At 38.8% G+C, this 18,051-nt stretch overlaps 1 protein-coding gene across 4 annotated transcripts in view; it reads right to left on the bottom strand.

Annotated features, from left to right (window-relative positions):
- Positions 1–18,051, bottom strand: part of LOC106648820 (disheveled-associated activator of morphogenesis 1) — a 69,623-nt gene that overhangs the window by 24,797 nt on the left and 26,775 nt on the right. The window contains exon 1 of one of the 4 annotated variants that reach the window (XM_023458581.1): positions 10,611–10,690. The exons of the other annotated variants lie outside the window; for them this stretch is intronic. Within the exon in view, the coding sequence (XP_023314349.1) occupies positions 10,611–10,670 (60 nt within the window). The 5' untranslated portion in view covers positions 10,671–10,690. Of the gene's footprint in view, positions 1–10,610; positions 10,691–18,051 lie in introns of those variants that run through there. 4 annotated transcript variants of the gene reach the window in all.

The raw sequence follows: 18,051 nt of genomic DNA on the forward strand, positions 1-18,051 counted from the left end.
CAACTAATCGACGCTATGTATGTATGCGAATGAAGGAAAACGATCTCATTAGACTCGATTCATCAATTTTTCACTTTGGCCAAACGGTAGAGTGCCCTAACGAGCATATCATTCAATTAGCTTCGTAATGTACACTCGCACCTCGATTTGCACTCGAGGAAAGAAAAAAACGAATTCTCGCCGGCGCGAGCTGCGGAGCTTTACCCGCCAGGACAAAGCCATGATGTAAAATATGAGTTTTTCTAGGTTTAACGACCTGGCGATGATTGCGCTCGCCGCCGCCTGCACCGCCGTATCTGCAGTTGCGCAACGCACGCACGAGCCGCTTAACGACGCGCGAACTTGAGGCACTGCGGAGCGTGACCGCGAACGCGTAAACCGTCTTCACTTGCCTTTTCGTTTCGCCAAGTCGACGTACTTTTCCTCAATTGCTGCAATTCTGATTGCTCGAGCTTGTGTCGCAAAAACAAATTAAAAGCGACGATTTTTTCCGTCCGTCCGTCCATCATCCGCATAAATCATGAGTATGCACGGTGAACGACGATCGTCGAGTTTAGGACGAATGGATTTAATGACAATAAACGTTGCCACATTATTGCAATGGGCAATACGAAATAATTTGCTTTTTTCTTCTTTTTTTACACAAGAAAATGGCACATGCTAGTGCAAGTCGCTTAGCGTATTTATGCATGCTCGCTTTAGACAATTGGTACCAGAGTACATGCGAAAGGTTTTTTTCAGCATACGAGCCCGTTTGAGGCTGATTTCGCGCTGAGCGTGCTCAATGAGTAAGGCATCCGTATACAGTCGAGGAGAGCAGCGCGCTATGTGGCGACAATTCACACTTCTCCTCGTACTGAAATCAATTGAATACAGGTCGAGGAGCCCTGATTACAGTCGAGGAGCCCTGATTACAGTCGAGGAGAAGTGTGAATTGTCGCCACGTAGCGCGCTGCTCTCCTCGACTGTATGCGATCCCGCAGACTCGAGCCGAGACGACTCGCTCAGCTCGCGTGCGTGTAGCCTGTGCTGTCTGCTACATGTCAAAGTGGCAGGCCAACTCGCGCTGCCTTTAACCTCTCTTTCTTGAATACAAACATATCTACACGAGATAGAAATGTCATTTTTAATTCATGTTTGTGTTCGCACTAAACACGATGACTGTAAAAATGAAGCAGTAGAAACTGAATAATGGAAAGAAATGCAGCGTGACCGATGTTATACCGACTCTACTCATCAAGACACTAGGAAAATCAGTGTAATGAGATTCAAGTTGGCACAACCAGTGCTTTATGCAACCTCTCGTTTTTCAGAAAAAACATATCCACACAAGTTGCATGTACAGTATTTTACACGAGACATACGCATATACAGTATGTAGACGAGAGCCGAAAACTAGCGGCCAAGTTACAGTTTTTAGTTTAGAGTGCTATAAAGAAATTAAATGGAACATAACAATTATGCATGATATAGTTCTCAAAACGAGCTCTTATGCAGAAAAATTGTTAACACATCAATGGCTGTTAGCGGTGTGGATACGTCTCAGCGTGTTTGCAGCGTTGCGGACGCTGTAGTGCCTCGGCTGCTTCGCTTCGCTACGCAGCCTCGGCGACTACAGCGCCCCAACGCTGCAAACACACCTCGACTGTATCCACACCGCATACAGCCCTTGATGTGTAAATAACTATTATATGTCCAGTGTAATTGTCATAGGTGTAAAATATTCTCTTATAAAAGTATGCTTTCGTAATTTTGATCATTATTTCTATATTATATATGAGCTCGCTTGCTTGTAAATGCAGGTTCCTACACAAATTGTCCTTTGATCCAGATAGGATCGAATTTTTTCATAACATACCCCCGCGTTCATTTACAAGAAAACAAGCAAAAGGATGACGAACACGATTACTTTTGTGCATAGTTATTGTTAAGAATGTTTTGAAATTGAACGTTTTAATAATGGTGTGCCAGAGTACGTATTTAATGAAAAGGTAATGTAGATGGAAATTAAAACAGTGTGATCTTGTTGGACCGGACAACGTGGAGAAAGAAAGACACTGTGAAAAAGAGAGAAAGAGATAGAAACGCGTGCAAATATTCGTATAATTTGCAGCCCAATAAAACCAGTCTGTATATATACATAAAGTCGGCATCGTTGTCGTGCTCGCTTATATGTAAGTACACTTTCATATCGAAAGGCGTGCCACATTCTGCTTTAGCATTTTTCTTTCCTCTAAGTAGAAAAATACGTGCATTACGATAATACGCCTCTCCCTCTCTCTCTCTCTCTCTGTTTTTTCTTTGTTTCACGTTTTTATTCCACCTTGCCTAGTATGCTTCATCATATGTGCATTCAATTTTTTCTGATAACAAGCTACACTCAAATCAATGGGGATTCTGCGGAAAAATAACCGAAAAGTTTAAAATCAGTTACGATTGTATGAAACTCTAATGATTACTTACACACGCGTGGCATAAGCACAGTGTATGCATAAATACGCGAGCCCACATGGATAGAAAAAAACTATTTTGCATTTGACGGTTCTGGTCCCTCGCCAAGTCCGATACAACTGTTTTTCCAGTTATCTGTAGCAATTATACTATAGCCATCGCAAAAATCTCAACATTTCTCGGTGATATCGCTCGCTTGAAATTTCTCTATTACGGAGTTAGTCGCTGCAAGCCGAGCTTGTACAAAGTCTGTAATTTTATACGACTTTTTCTTGCCGCCAGCTATACACGTTGTAATAATGAACTTAATGGTTAGTCGAGATAAACTAGGGATAGTCGCAATTATACGCGCATAAATTGAATCAATCAAATGTGGATCGACACGTGATTTATCATCGGGTATATATCGTGCGCGCATGAGCGACTCGAGGCAGTGCGCTGCAACGCACGCTCAATTGATTTATGCAGTTGTGCGAACGTTCGCAGGACTCGAAAAAATTGCCACTGCTGTGCCGATCGCAAAGGCTTTAATCGCAGACGACTTCTCAATATTTGTGACCGTGTATACCGCCAATATAGTCATGATCTTTATGTAATAACGTTTAAGTACCTACAAGTGTTATGTATATTTGAGTTTGTTTGTATGTGTGTGTGTGTGCGTGTGTTTTGTACGCCAAGCGACTTATTCACGCGAGTTTTGACTCTCATATTTTTACAGCCGAGCCGCTGCTACTGCTGCTGCTGCTAACTGATCGCGTGTCCGAGACTACTATTGCAATATGGCAGTTTAACGTGACATAGCACTTGTGCATGAGTTTAAATGTACCAAGGTAATTTTTATAATTCAGCCCTCGTGGACGTTGCAAAATGCAGTACTGTATAAGATACGTACATCGATGACATAATGATATCAATGAAGTTAGATTATTCAATTATATCTTAAAACTATGTCTAGTCGATTTTAATCATCTCCCTCGGCACCATTAAGTTAGTACTCTTTTCAGACAATACAGTTCATCGTTTTATTAAGTTATTACAATGTTATGCTTTCAAAATAATGCCCACTCAGTGTCACATCAAAGTCTCGATAGATTCCAGAGACGATGAAGTAATAAAAACGTGAAAGATCATTCCACAAAGATATTAGCTTCGTGACTTTGCTTTTGAAAATAATCAAGAAGTCGTGAATACAAATGAAAAAATCTCTACGATAGATACCGGTACCCTTTGTAAACTTCTGTGATCACTACTCAATAGATCTTCAAAACTGACATCATCTATAAAAATACCAATGGCTGTTTGGTCAGATCTATCATTTAAAATAATCTATAAAAAACTTGATGTGAAAAAATCCAATTTATTCTTTGGTATTATTTTTTTAAAATCATTTAATAGCATGAGATGCGTTGTACTGATGCGCCGTTGCAATATTTTATTGAACAATTATAATTATACGTATGTTAATGTAAAAAATGTTATGATCACAGGTTTATACAAGACACATGAACAGAATTGATATATACAACAAAAAATTATGGCCTTTTAAATATGGGATCCAATTTTGGATTGAACAAGCTCATGCGTGCGTCACTAAGCAGTACTACTTGGTTTTTCTGATTCTTAAGTATGGTAAGTAATACCGATCTCAAAAGGGAGTTGTAAACAGGTAGTATAGCAGTCGGTTCGATTGTCAATTATGCATGACCTTCATCTATACGCATCTCTCGTGATTGCGATGCAAAAGCGGCATCAACGCAGCATCAACGCAGCATCAGCAAAGGCGCAACGCCCCTGATAATCTGCTGCGTCGTGGTGCTTCTGCATGCTTGCTATCGCGCTCTCCAGTCGTATCATTATAAAAATGAATTATTATCTGTCCGAGAGTCAACGAGCGAGCGAACGAACGAAGGAAGAAAAATCAACTACTGTGTGCACGCGCGACTTTAGGCGCCACGATGCGCGTAACTCGGATAATCGCGCACTGTACAGCACAGGTAGACGACATTGACGCCCGAGCAAACGCGCGCGCCTTATTGAGGCTGCCGCTGCGGAGTGAAAATTGTCGGGCTTCTGATTCGCACGCTATTCTGCCTTTTGTCCTCGTACTCTCGCGATCCTGGTATTTATTAATAATGAGAGGAGCGACTACTTAAAAGATCAAGTGCCTGAGTTTCTTCGTTTTTAATTTTGTCTTAGTTATGTTTGGTTGATCAACCGAGGCGTACGTGTTCTCGGAACGAATTTTCTAGTCGCGCATAGCTGGCCAAAATAATTAGGAAAATAAATAGATCGTTAGAGTGACTTGAGCGATTTAAGACGAACACGCAAATAACTCGAGGTACATTGAGTATGCGTGAAATAACGTGCACATCTAGCGCATGTACGGTATGTGTCGCCGGTCTCATGTTGGAAATACTTCGAGTGCAGGAGGTCTCTACCTGACGAGACATTAAGGACAATGTAGTTTTTTCTTCCAAACAAATTACTCGCCGAGTTTATCGCATCCATTTATCATAAAGGTAATAAGCGATTCCACAGAAACATCGACTTACCTGTAACAAAAAAACATGCAAAACATTATTAAAAATTGTTTAGAGAATTAAATTTTGCTGAAAAAATGTATGAATTTATACATATGACCGAGTCCGCGGGTTTTCTAACCTCGTGAAAACTACATTTTACGCATGAAAAGTTAAATTAGTAATTTATAGCACTATAACCTAAAAATCGCAACTTTTCCGCTAGTTTTAGGCTCTTGTGTTATAACAGTACTTTACGATACAAGTGCCATGGGTCCTAATAGCTGGACCGAAAATTGTTCCCATGGCACGAATATCATACGATATTTTATAGTACTGTGCTAAGCTCACATTTATGCCCCCTTTTGTGTCAAAAAATGATTTAGACGCAGAAGTCTTTGCATCTTCGACATGCTCGAATACAAATGACTCCAGGGTAAGATACCTCCTCCATTCACTTGTTGCATACTAGCTATTTTACAGACATTTATTTAGATTCAAAACCTTTGTAACTTATTTTCTAATTTTTGGAAGTAAACGGTACCTTAATAAATAGGCTATATATGACGTCAACCATGGAAAAATAAAAAATGAGCAAGTTATTTAATTTACTTTTGTAGCTTTTGGTCGAATATTCATTGTATAGGGGGACTCAAAAATTGGTTGTGGTTGAGGTCATTTTTAGAATTAATATTAAAATATAGGTTTTCAAAATAAAATTTGAGGAAGAAGTCATAATTTTTATCAAATATTTATGCAAATCTCTAAAATTCTTAAAAATTAAAAAATAGCTACTAAAAGTGACAACAGAAAGTTTTCGATATTTTTCGAATGAGCTCAATTTAAAGAATATCTCGTCAATGGCCAAAATACAACTTTTGATTGAATGGCTCAATTGACTAAGCATAACCAAAACTGTAATGTGGAGCCACATGAATTGTTATGCCTTGCAGTTTTAAAAGTCAAAGCTTGTATTGTGTGCATTATACGTTAAAATAGAAGTCCCCACCAATGCATTAGCTGATTGGCAAGCAATACTTGCCAATAAAGTAACTCCACACATACGCACGTCGAATAATCGTTGATAATTTGATTACTCGTTTCTGTTTTCCATTCTCTCTCTTTTTTGAAACGATGCGCGGTGAAAAAAAGTTGACTAAACTGATGCAGCTATCATAGCAAAGCAAACGATGTAAGCATAACGCATACGTATAATAATCTAATTGATTCTTTCTGAAAAGCGAATTATTTTGCGTTAGTATGTGCGCTATATGAGAGTCGAGCGAGCGACAGGAAGAGGAGGTATGCACCCGAGAGAGCGACGACAAAAAAGATACAGTCTTAGAGAAGGCTGTATATAGCGTGTAACGAGCTCCGAAGCAGCGAACGAGGTGGTCGCGACCGTAGCTCGCTTATAAACACAGTATGTAACATGCAGCAGCAGTCGCCGCCGAGTAATCGCACCTTGCGGCTGTCGAATGAGAAGAGAGAGAGACAGCGAGAAAAAGTGCCACCAGAGGTAAACATACTTTTCTTGAACGACGAAGACGGCAAAGACGCGACGAAGAAGCGACCAAGAGCTGTATACATACTGCCGCGTGCGGATGTATACTGCTACTACTACTACTACTACTACTACTCGAGATCGCTCATGGATTAAGCTTTGCGGACGTGTTATGTGCACTTGATGCATATAAGTCAACTGTTGCATCGGGCTCTGTACGCGCGCACGCAGAGACAGAGAAAGAGAGAGAAAATGACGAGCGAGACTGCAGATTGGATTTATTGATTCAGTTCCAGAGAAAACCTGGTGAGAACGAGAAGTTTGGCTCGGCCACAAAGGGAGATGAAAGAAACGAACTCTTAATTCGCCGCGCGCATATGCCAAAAGCTACACGCGAAAACAAACGCTGTCTCGCGAGCAGCAAAATCATTCGAAGACATTGTAGGACGTAATTATAGGGTTTCAATTACATTATGCATTTATTTATAAGATTTGCCAGACAGTATAATTTACCTGGCGTGGATTATGATTAAATAACAGCTGCTGGCTAAGAGAAAATAATAATTATAACAATCAAACATGTGTGTGCGCTGTACATATTTAACGCAAGTACAGAGCGTTGTGTATAAAATGCAAGGTATAAGCAGAAACATACACGAAACATTGTGAAAATGCATTATTATAATTAAAGGGCCTTTTAGGCTGGAATACGTTCGCAGCAGCGGGTCGCGTAATAATGAATACATACGAGAACGCGATCAACAATAACAAGCGCGCGTCAATCGGTTCGTCCTACTTATATGGACGATAGGATGGCTGGCCGCGCGCACGAGCCATCGTTGCTACGGGCGCAAAATTTCACTCATTAACCTATTCCCATCGTGCAGCAGCCCGGTCTATACGTATAACGTAGCGATTAGTCCCTGACAAGACGAAACAATTTCACAAACGCAAAAATTAATCGCTTGACCAGCGATTTCTCTCGCTGCTTCCTTTATCCTGTGGCGGGTATAGCACGCACCAATACTATCGATTTCGAGCTCTTGTAGTCTCAAAGCGCGAGCGTCGATACATAGATGCAGCACCACGCGTATTTACATAAACGCGTTGAAAAATCTATACGCGCGTTTCCTCGAGCTAACGCAGTATATAGCGCTAAAAATGAGAGCATATCGAAAGAAATCATAAATTTCATTTTTACTTCGATATAGACCATACACATATATATTTTATGAAAACTATCATACGTCCGTCGCTGTCGATATAAAATGCAACTTTCATATTTTCACGTGCTCACACGTACACACATGTGCTGATCGGTGCACTTGCACTGCCTTCGGAACGTACGCCTATATAAATAAAAAGAAATCGGTCGCTCGGAACAATATATACAAACGGCATATATGTACAGCTTGATCCCAAGTATCATTTGTAGCTTGTCGATATCATTTTCACATTTAAATGCGAAAGCTTTGATATTCGTATGCGATACTTGCACTTGCAATCGTATGCCACTAGTGTATCTGTGTGCTGTTATTAATAGCAGCATGTCATACGCATGCCGATCACCTATGAAAACATGATTTTTCGCCTTAGCCCTGAGCGTCGATTGCGATGTAATAACAATACGTGACGATTTTGAGATTTCACCGAGCCTTGCAGAAAGTATACTTACACATACACACACGCGCACACAAGCTCACATACACTTATTCATGTCTAATTTATACAATATTGGTTTAATGCTTAGTCTCGTACGATGCGGCCGATTGGCGGTGCGCAGTTGCTTCATGATTTCTGACTGCACTTTGCAAAGCTCCAGATTAACTTAGTTTAGAGTTTAAGTCTTTGACTCGCAGCTTGGAAACCATATGCTACGAAGCACGTTATATTATAATTTTTGACGTACGCGCGCATACCTCTTGCATCGAAAGTTGCATTTCCATATTAAATTGCTCGTCAAGTTTCGACGTAATTTTTGAAGTTTCTGTTTTACATTTAATTTTTTAAGAAATGATTGAAATTAGGCGGAGAAAGTGTACAAACGATCGTTTGAATTTACAAATTTCCGTTCAAATAAATTTTTACGACTTTTGTAGATTTTATTACTTAATGATTTTTTTCGGTTTTTGACACTCAAAAGATAAAAATGTATATCTTCCTGTAATAAAATAAGAAATTCAAAGTTTATTTTAATTCAATCAATCATGTGAAATAAAGCTCAATAAGTCATCAGTAGAAATCTGTAAAAAAAATTTTTAGAAATAAAATTGTTTGAAAAAACTCGCTATAATGCTAGTGATCTTTTCCAACCCAAGTGATCATCATCAATATTTTAAAAATTTTAATACAAAATAACTGCAACTATCATCTTTCATACTCTCAAGCCATTTCTTTCATGAGTGTTTTGGTCTTTTGCACTGCAGCTATCACTTCGATATTTCCCATAAACAGCTTAAGAAAAACATATACACCTTCACCCATACAACCACACACACACACACACGCGCGCGCATGTGCTGCATATATATATATACATCAAGTGCTTTGCTGTAAACGATTCAACAAGAAGGAAGAAAGTAAAATAAAACGAAATCAGCAGTCGATCGTCGGCGACCAAGTCCGAAAGTGGCACGCGCTCGGCGATACAGCGAATGTTTTTTTTTTCACCATACACATACACAGAGCACTTATACATGTTCTGCGTTTCTACAAATAGTGAACAAAAAATGTTGCGAGTACACACGTGAACAAGAGGGAAGGAGAGAGAAAGAGAGACAGCGTTTTGATAAGAACTGCACCGAGAGCCTGTGTACAGTATCTCTTCTCTCTCTCTCTCTCTCTCTCTCTCTCTCTCTCTTTCGCTGCCTTCATAATCGATTGCAGCAGTATATGGCTGCTCGCGGAACATAACGCATAAATCTGCCAACTTATACGCGGTCTTAAATTAGGCCGCTACACGTAAGGGACGATTTTTTTATGACTGCTGCCGCAGCCACCGCCGCCTCATGCATGCATTGACCGGAAATCAGTGGGAGGCATTAATATTTGTTACATGCAATGGTCTACTTATTGTAATGAACTCGTGCGTGAGAAATCGCCAATGTTCAAGCGATGAATAATCATCGCTGCTGCACGGTGTGTTAACGCCATGCGCGACAACTAAACCAAACCTTTTTTCCAACTTATAACAGTAAAATCGGTGTCACTTTTGAGAGATTTAAATATTTGCGCACAATACATCGCGAAAAATTCAAAATAAGAATCACGTTCCTAGATGGTTGGCGTTAAGAGAATCGTTTCAATTTATATATATGTTATACGATATGACATGGATAACTCATTTTTGAAAGCGATTTCATGACAATCATCAAGCAAGTTTTTTTTAATCACAGTATTCATTATTCATAGGCATGTCAGTTCTGAAGCTTTATTTACATTCGCAACATTTCAATAATGCCATGAATAGCGTCTTTTTTTTAATTACAATTATGATGTGGGCTATTTTTTTTACATTTAGATTTCCGATAGACCTACTTCCGCATTTATTTTAATAATTTAACCATGATAATCATCATTAAGATTTATTGCAAACTATTCATTCAATTCATAACTACCAGTTTATATATACAGAACACATAAGGACGTTCTCGATAAATTAACAACTTCGTATATTTTTAAAAAGTGTAAATCGAGCTTAGCTTTGAAAATACTCTAGTAATAATTCATGCATTACTACTAATGCATAGAAATTATGATTATATCATCAAATATTTTTGTGCTTTACATAATTATACTTATTAACTTCACGCATAATAAAATGTTTTCAGTGTACTGATAATTCAAATTTCTTGAGAAGTTAGCTTATAGTATTATACCGAATGCTAGATTTTAAAGCGAGCTTGCAAATAACTAATAAAATTTTCAATCGCTTACATTCCCTAGTAATTTGTAATTGTTACAATTTTTCAACTAAAAGGGTTGTTTACTCTTTTTATTAAATATTCATCTGTTGTTTTTTAAACTGGAATTATATTTTATTTAATCGTTTTCGATGGCAAGGATTGGTTTATAAATTCATCGAAAGTACAAATATCCATAGATTCCTATAAATAAATACCAAAAGTTCACTTTACCAAGTTTATTTTGCCCATTTTCTCCAACATGGCAGACTGCACTCTGTCCGTGAAGCTCATTTTGACTGGCTAGTGAAAAGATCCGTTTATTTCAATTATGCACTTTTCGATGTAATGCAAAAATCTTCCTCTTTTCTCTCTCTTTTGTCAATTTATTTGTCACCACGGAATTTTCACTTGCAAATTCACTTTTTCTGTCTTTTACACTGCACAACAACACCAATAATTCGTCTGCAAAAATTCACCTCCAGGGTTCCAAAGCAATTCCATCCCCGTTCACACGCAAAGTATCACTGTTACACCCCATTTTTTTCAAATTCGTGTGCATATATGTCACCAAGAGGTTTTGCCGAGCGAGCGTGCACGCACAGAGAGAGAGAAAACAACCGTCACGTACGCGACTATGAGCCGGACTGACGGCTGCTGAGGTGAAAAGAGACGATCGAGCGAGCGAACGCGCTGGCACAGGTGTAAGAGGCAATATACCATGTACACGATCGCCAAAGAGAGAGAGAGAGAAAGAGAGAGAAATGGTAGGGGGGCCCACTAACTTCTTTCTCTCTCACTTAAGCTCGCGACAGAGCGCCAGGCTTTTTGGCGAACGTTCGGATATCTGCTTGGTTCTTCCCGAATATTATGGGCATCGATGCACGAGACGATGTACTGTACCAGCAATTACAATTTTTTCTCAAGCGTGACATTTTTTCCATGTGAACTTAAGTAGCCCGTTGGAAATGTTTTTAAACTATTTGAAAATTTTATCTATCTTATTTTATAATGTTTTTAAGTATTTAAAACTTGATTGAATTATAGATTTATCTAAAAAGCAATTAAATACTTGTCTAAAACCGTGGGTCACTAATACAAATAGACAACGAGAAATAGTTTTTTATTGGAACATTTATCAACTCAAATTATTGCATAATTTTAAAGTAATCGAATTTTCATAGTAGAAACAAGAATACTATTTTGCATTACACTTTAAACGCAAGTGGAAACGAATAAATTTTAAATGTTGTGTAATGAAATATATTCAAATAAAGACATTATTATCAAGATTATTAGAACGCCTATATAATCAAATTTGTATTAATTTAACATTTTAGTATATTACTGCACACGTAAAAAATACACCAAAACAAATGAATAACTGTATCATTTGGATTCAGAAGCTATACTGATTCATAAAGTGAGGTTTTACAGTAAGGTCGCTGAGTGTTTATTTTCATGCGTTATAATAAAACTGTTTGATTCATTTTATATGCATTAAATTTGAAAAAGGAGAAGTTATAAGTAATTGTCAGTATTTTATTCATCGAAAAAACCCAGTAAAAATATTTAAATTTAATTGGGCAGTTTTGAATAATTAATTGCACCTACAAATGGCTCCGAAGTCAATGAACAATCGCTACCGTTCAAGACGTATTGTAATTTCCGAAATTGCATCGTAAAGAGATGAAAGTTACTGCTTCGCTGCTGTTTTCAAAAGATGACAAAAGGACATTCTGATTTTTTTATGTAAACATTAAAAAGTATATAAAATTAAAAATTCGTATGAATACATCGCGAAATTTGAGTACTCTTATAATATATTGTGTAGTTTGGTCTGCGACTCGAATTTTTGCATCGAAACAGGCACGGAAATGCTTCAGACTTGCAAAAGAATGCAAATACTTGACTATTTATACGGAGTCGCTCATCGCGTCAAATAAATCATCGTGCGCAGTGAGAAGGGAAATTTTAGGGGACCGGTAGTCGTATGCGTAGCAAAAAAAAAGATCGTGAAAGTGTGTACGTCGACGGAAAGAAATGCTGAGGCTGCGAGTAGCGCGCGACAGTGCGAAATACGAGAGAAACGAGCGAAGAACGAGAAGTAGGCACGCATCGTTTTTCGAGAGGCGAAACTCGATCAGAGATAATGCGTGTATATGCTACGTCTCGCGATGCCAGGTTTGCGGAAAATTTCAAGTGCACCGTTATTATCCGATTATAAAGGTGGCGGAAAGCAAACCATTTGTAATCATTATTTTTAAAACTGCATCGTTGCAATTTGCTTCTTCTTCTTCTACACTTTTTTTTCATTGTAAAAAAGTTTGAAAAATAGCGCCACTGCTTATCGTTCCATATCGTATTATTCGACAGACCAGCTAAGCCAGTTTTCTTTCGCGACTCATCCCAAATCAACATTCTCAATCAAGGATTTAACGATCACGTCCCACTGAACGTATTTTTATGGTTTCCTCATTAAAAGAAAACATTACAAAAGGTCTTCATTGTATCGAACGACTCGGAGGCATATAAAAACAATCGCCGGCTGTCCTTTGTTCTCGGTGTAAGAGAGCGATCGTCGTCGCGCCGAGCTTCCTTGTGCGCGCTGCAATTCATCTAAGCGCAGTAAACTCGCGCTGCTCCACTAGTGTCTTTACACTGTACTGCACTTGCCTACTTATGTACGTATCGAAATACCTACGGAGAGTCAACTGCAGCAACAGCAGTTGAAATTCACGCGCGCACAAATGGGAATCTCGCGGACGGCCTCGTTAATGCTTTTGCCATTGGAATGCATCGTCTCGAGTTTTTCATTTTCTGTCTATTACATACACTCGCACACATAAACAGCCTCGGCGCTGCAAAAAGATGCTTCACGGACACACGCGATGATCTTTCTTATGCTCTCTCGAATATACGGCCTTATTCGATGTGCGAATATATAGGCACTGCACAGAGGAGCCGCGGCACACGGAGCGCGAGCGAGCTCTCGACGAGCTTTTATAACGTTCAAGGCGACCTTGACGTGCGGTCGCAAAGTATACATTCCGCCAAGTATAGCTGCAGTCCAGCTCATCGCGCGGTGACGACTTTTCCCTTTTTCTATACATCGTGCCCGCAGCAGGCCGCAGGAAACGCTTCCGTAGCCTGCGCGTACCTATATGAGGCCGCAGCCGCGGTCGATGCGCGCATTTTTACCCGCTGCCCGCGTAAAAAGGAAAAGTTTGCGCGGCCTGTGCGCGCGACGCTCGATTACAGGACTCGATTCATTGTTGCTCCGGCTGCACTCCTGCTCTCCTCCCGTTGCTCTTTCGATGGTATTTGTGGGATGGATTTTTATCAGAGGTGTGGTTCTGTGTGTGCTGACGTTTTTGCTGCTAGTCGTATTATATATAAACGTGCACTTGCAGAATATGCTGTGAGAATACGGTGCAGCCAAGTAATAAGAGTAGCGAGAATTCGGAATTCGAAGGTGAAAAGGATCAAGTTGTTGCCTCTTGATTGTATCAATTTATAAACGTACGCAAAAGTCTATGCCAGGTTTAGCCAACGATACGTTACTTTTTATTCAGCGCTGTAAATTTTCACGAAAAAACTTCATTTCATTGAATTATCTTCTGCTATATAGTAAAACCATTTCATCCTCGGTACGCATTCCACGCTTGCTTGACCAGCCTCCACGAGATTTACTCCGAAAAAATCGTTCGAGCTTGTACTTTTCGAGGCGATCATAAACTTCTGACAATACGTAACTCTTTCTGGATAACATCTTGCTCTCGTTCGAGGCCTCACTCTCGTCTCTTTCTCTCTCTCTCTCTCTCTCTCTCTCTCCTTTTCTCTCTCATTCTGATGTGCAGGAGGCTGGGTCTCGAAAATGACTCGTTGAGCTTCGTCTCACGAAAACCACGCGTGCAAATAATTAAGCACCACAGTAACAAATTGTTCCGTCGATTAATTTTCAAACGGCTGAAATTCGAAACCCGCAACGCTCGAAAGATCGACACTTTCATTTTTATTTACCATACATCAAGTGTTATCGATTGACCAAAGTTCTCTGGTGCGCGCCACAAACTGCGGCCGGATCCGTGCGTGCCGTGCGCATTACACAGCGCAAATAGCGTATGGAAATTCGAGCATGCGATATTTTGGACGGACAGCTATAGGTGCCAAAAAATTACCTCCTCAAGTTGCTAGGGCCTTACGTAAGGCGCGTTAAAAATCGTGTGCGCGGGAGATAACGTGCCTCAATGAATGTACGGTGTATAGTGTATACATGTATATTTTATATACACATTATATTATTATGCCTCCGTCGAGAAAACGAGTTTTGCCAACGCCACTGCAGCGCGGCACAGCACGACAGCGGCTGGGTAACTCGCTTTCGAGCCAGGCGACAGGCTCGATGCGTTGGCGCTTATATGCGATTCGTATATTAAAAAACAAATGTATCTCCGCACAAATACCTTGCTACAGCACAGCTACTTAAAAAGACCTTACTTTTTGCGTTTGTTTATTTATATAATTTTTTCCATAAATAAATACTTAAAATGCATAAATAATGACGAAAAATTGTGTTATTTTTCGCGCTGTAAGCATTCGCAACTCGCGCTGTTAAATATAGTACACGTAGGCTGAAAAAATCAGACCTGCACAGGCTGAAATCACGAGAAAGATATCGTTTAAAATGCACCAAGCTTTATTTTCTTTAAAATTATTTCTAATGTAGAATTGCTAACTCAACGCCAATGTACATGTGAAATTTAGAAGTATAAGCGTTTGATACGCATTAACTAGAATACGGTTTCACGCAGAGTAGCTGAGCTCAAAGTAATTACCAAATTTTAGATATTATATTGGTCATATTGAGAACTGTAATAAGATTTTAATCTTTTTATGCTCATATCAAATCTGAAAGAGATTTATTGTTGAAAATAAGAACAAAAGAAAAGAAAATTATATTTCCACTTTAAATTCCAAATAATTTACTACAGCTCGTATAGATAATTCAAGTAATAGGGTAAGAGTACATCTCTACAAAATAAGATTTATTTTTTAGCGTTATTATGCACGCATCAATCACTGCGTACTTATGCAATTTTAATTGGTAAGTGTAACATGAAACAGATCTTATGGATACGATCGACAAAGATTTTGGAAGCTTGAAATTAATTTTGAAATAATTTCACAGATAAGATAACGGAACTTTGTCAATGATGATTGTGATGAGGAGCATAAGCGATTCATCTAAAGAATAAAAGCACGTTTGGTCGAATCGATTTGAGCAAGCGATCGCGCAAGGACAGCGGGCGGTAGTTGTAAACGAGATTTATTAACAAGCCTCAGTACTCTCTATTTTTCCTTTTCTCGTAGAACTCATTTAAAAGCCCTCGAACGAGCAGCGTAAACATCGCGAAACAGCTTCTCTTAATAAGCCAAAGCAAACTCCGCGCGCCGCTGCATTCAACTTTTAAAACTTCTCCGTATAAGCTAGACAGTCTATATATTCTCAACAATCTTCCTAATAACTAGGAGAACTGTTCTCTCCATTTCTCTCTCTCTCTCTCTCTCTCTCTCTCTTCCTCTCTCTTTCTTTCTTTATCCGTAAGCTAATGCGGAGCAACAACAGCGCATCATCAACCCTCATCGCCGCGTGCAACATGTGGAAGAAAAAATCCTTTTACGTAATTTGCCCTCTCTTGCAGTTACTCGCGCGCACTGCACATGCATGCGCGAATTTTAAAATACCTTATTAGAGGAGGGGGAGAGAGAAAAGAAGAGCCCGAGACTAGCTGTACTTCCTCGTTTTCTATGATAACTTCCGCGTTGGCACATCTTGCAGACGTGCAGCAACAGCAGCAGCAACAGCGACGTGTTATAACAAGCTGTCCGTAAGATAGAGAGGGCAACCCTCTTGCTCGGTCAATGTTACTGCTCTGCGGAATGTAAAATTATGATTTTTCCACCTAAAGAAAAGTGTGAGCTTGGAGCGAGGAGAAAGAAAGAGAGAGCAAGATATGCGAGGGATTGCCAAGGAATGACAATGTAACGATCGTAATGACAATGGTGATCTTCTCTTGGCGAGACTATATAACTGCGCATCGTCATTTTCCCTTGCCCATACTACGTTTCGTTTCTGTGCCCCAAGTCATGAAATATACAGTTTTGAGTACGAATACAAAGTATTACACAGGGACGGTTTTTTGTTACATTTACTGAGATTGAAACTGATGCGAAATAAAAACTGATTATGGAAAATAATTTTTGGAAAAAGTAATAAAATGAACAAAATACCAGCTAAAGAGATTGCTCAATTTTTTCATTAAGAGATTAATTTTGTAAGAGCAAGAAAGCAACAAAAACTTTTGTTGTAGCCCCTTTATCAAAAGATAATGTTAATGAGCTTTTACTTAATGACTTAACATCTGATTAACGCTTATAAACTTATAATTACTAACAAGGAGAGACCTTCATGCACAGGTGACCAAATGTCCTGAAAATTTTTTCATGGTCACCTGGTACCCAATGATTAAGCCCCCTGTAAACAACTGACCTGTAAACAACACTTTTAAGCACGATGAATATTTAAATATTATTTAATCTTAATAAATACCATATAATAGAGTATCATGGTATCAGGCTAAGTAAGACAGTCAAGTCCAACTGACTGAAAATAATTGGTACATTGACCTTTTCATATCTCTAACACTTTTTCAAAAAACAAACACTCTCACCTAATTGGTTTACTGTGAGAGTCTTGAAAAGTGAACAATTTGAGCTAAAACTAACGTACTTTACTATAAATACTGATATAAAATATGGAAAAAAATTGTTATATTATTAAATTCACTGTTCCTTCTTTTTCATTAAGGGCTAAAAGGGGGCTTAATTATTTTTCATTTTTCAATTACAGTACTAGGCTGTAAAAGTGAAAAAAAATGTTTTTTTTAAGAACACACATGATAACCCTTTTCAAAACCCTATTTGAAAGTATTTTGTCCAGTTAGATACTTAGAAACATTTGAGTACAATAATAATGAGGGTGTTGACCCTCAACGCAAGCTTTACGCATATGTAAGCTACCTGTCGTAGAAATCCAAGAGCAAGCATTAATCTATGGTAGCCCATGTGGTTTCATTTTGTACGATAGCCAATTGGCCATGGTCGCAACCAAAAGCTAGCCATAAGATGAACTGTAGCTACTTGTGTGTACAATTTTCTAGAATTTAGTATTCATTTTTTATCATTTTCCATAAATTCATTTCACTTTGCTATATGTACAAGTAGATACAGTTCATCTTATGGCTAGCTTTTGGTTGCGACCATGGCCAATTGGCTATCGAACAAAATGAAACTACATGGGCTACCATAGATTAATGCTTGCTCTTGGATTTCTACGACAGGTAGCTTAGACGTGTTTAAAGCTTTTGTTGAGTATTAACAGCCCCACTATTAATGTACTTAACTGTTTCTAAGTATCTAACTTGACAAAAAACTTTCAAATAGGGTTTTGAAAAGGGTTATCAAGTGTGTTCTTAAAAAAAAACATTTTTTTCACTTTTACAGCCTAGTACTGTAATTGAAAAATGAAAAATAATTAAGCACCCTTTTAGCCCTTAATTTCTGACACTCAATTGAAGTGATTTCCATGTTTTGAGTGTCGGATTACCAAAAC

This window comes from Trichogramma pretiosum, unplaced genomic scaffold, assembly GCF_000599845.2.
Source record: "Trichogramma pretiosum strain Unisexual culture from Peru unplaced genomic scaffold, Tpre_2.0 scaffold33, whole genome shotgun sequence".
Classification (NCBI taxonomy): Eukaryota; Metazoa; Arthropoda; class Insecta; order Hymenoptera; family Trichogrammatidae; genus Trichogramma; species Trichogramma pretiosum.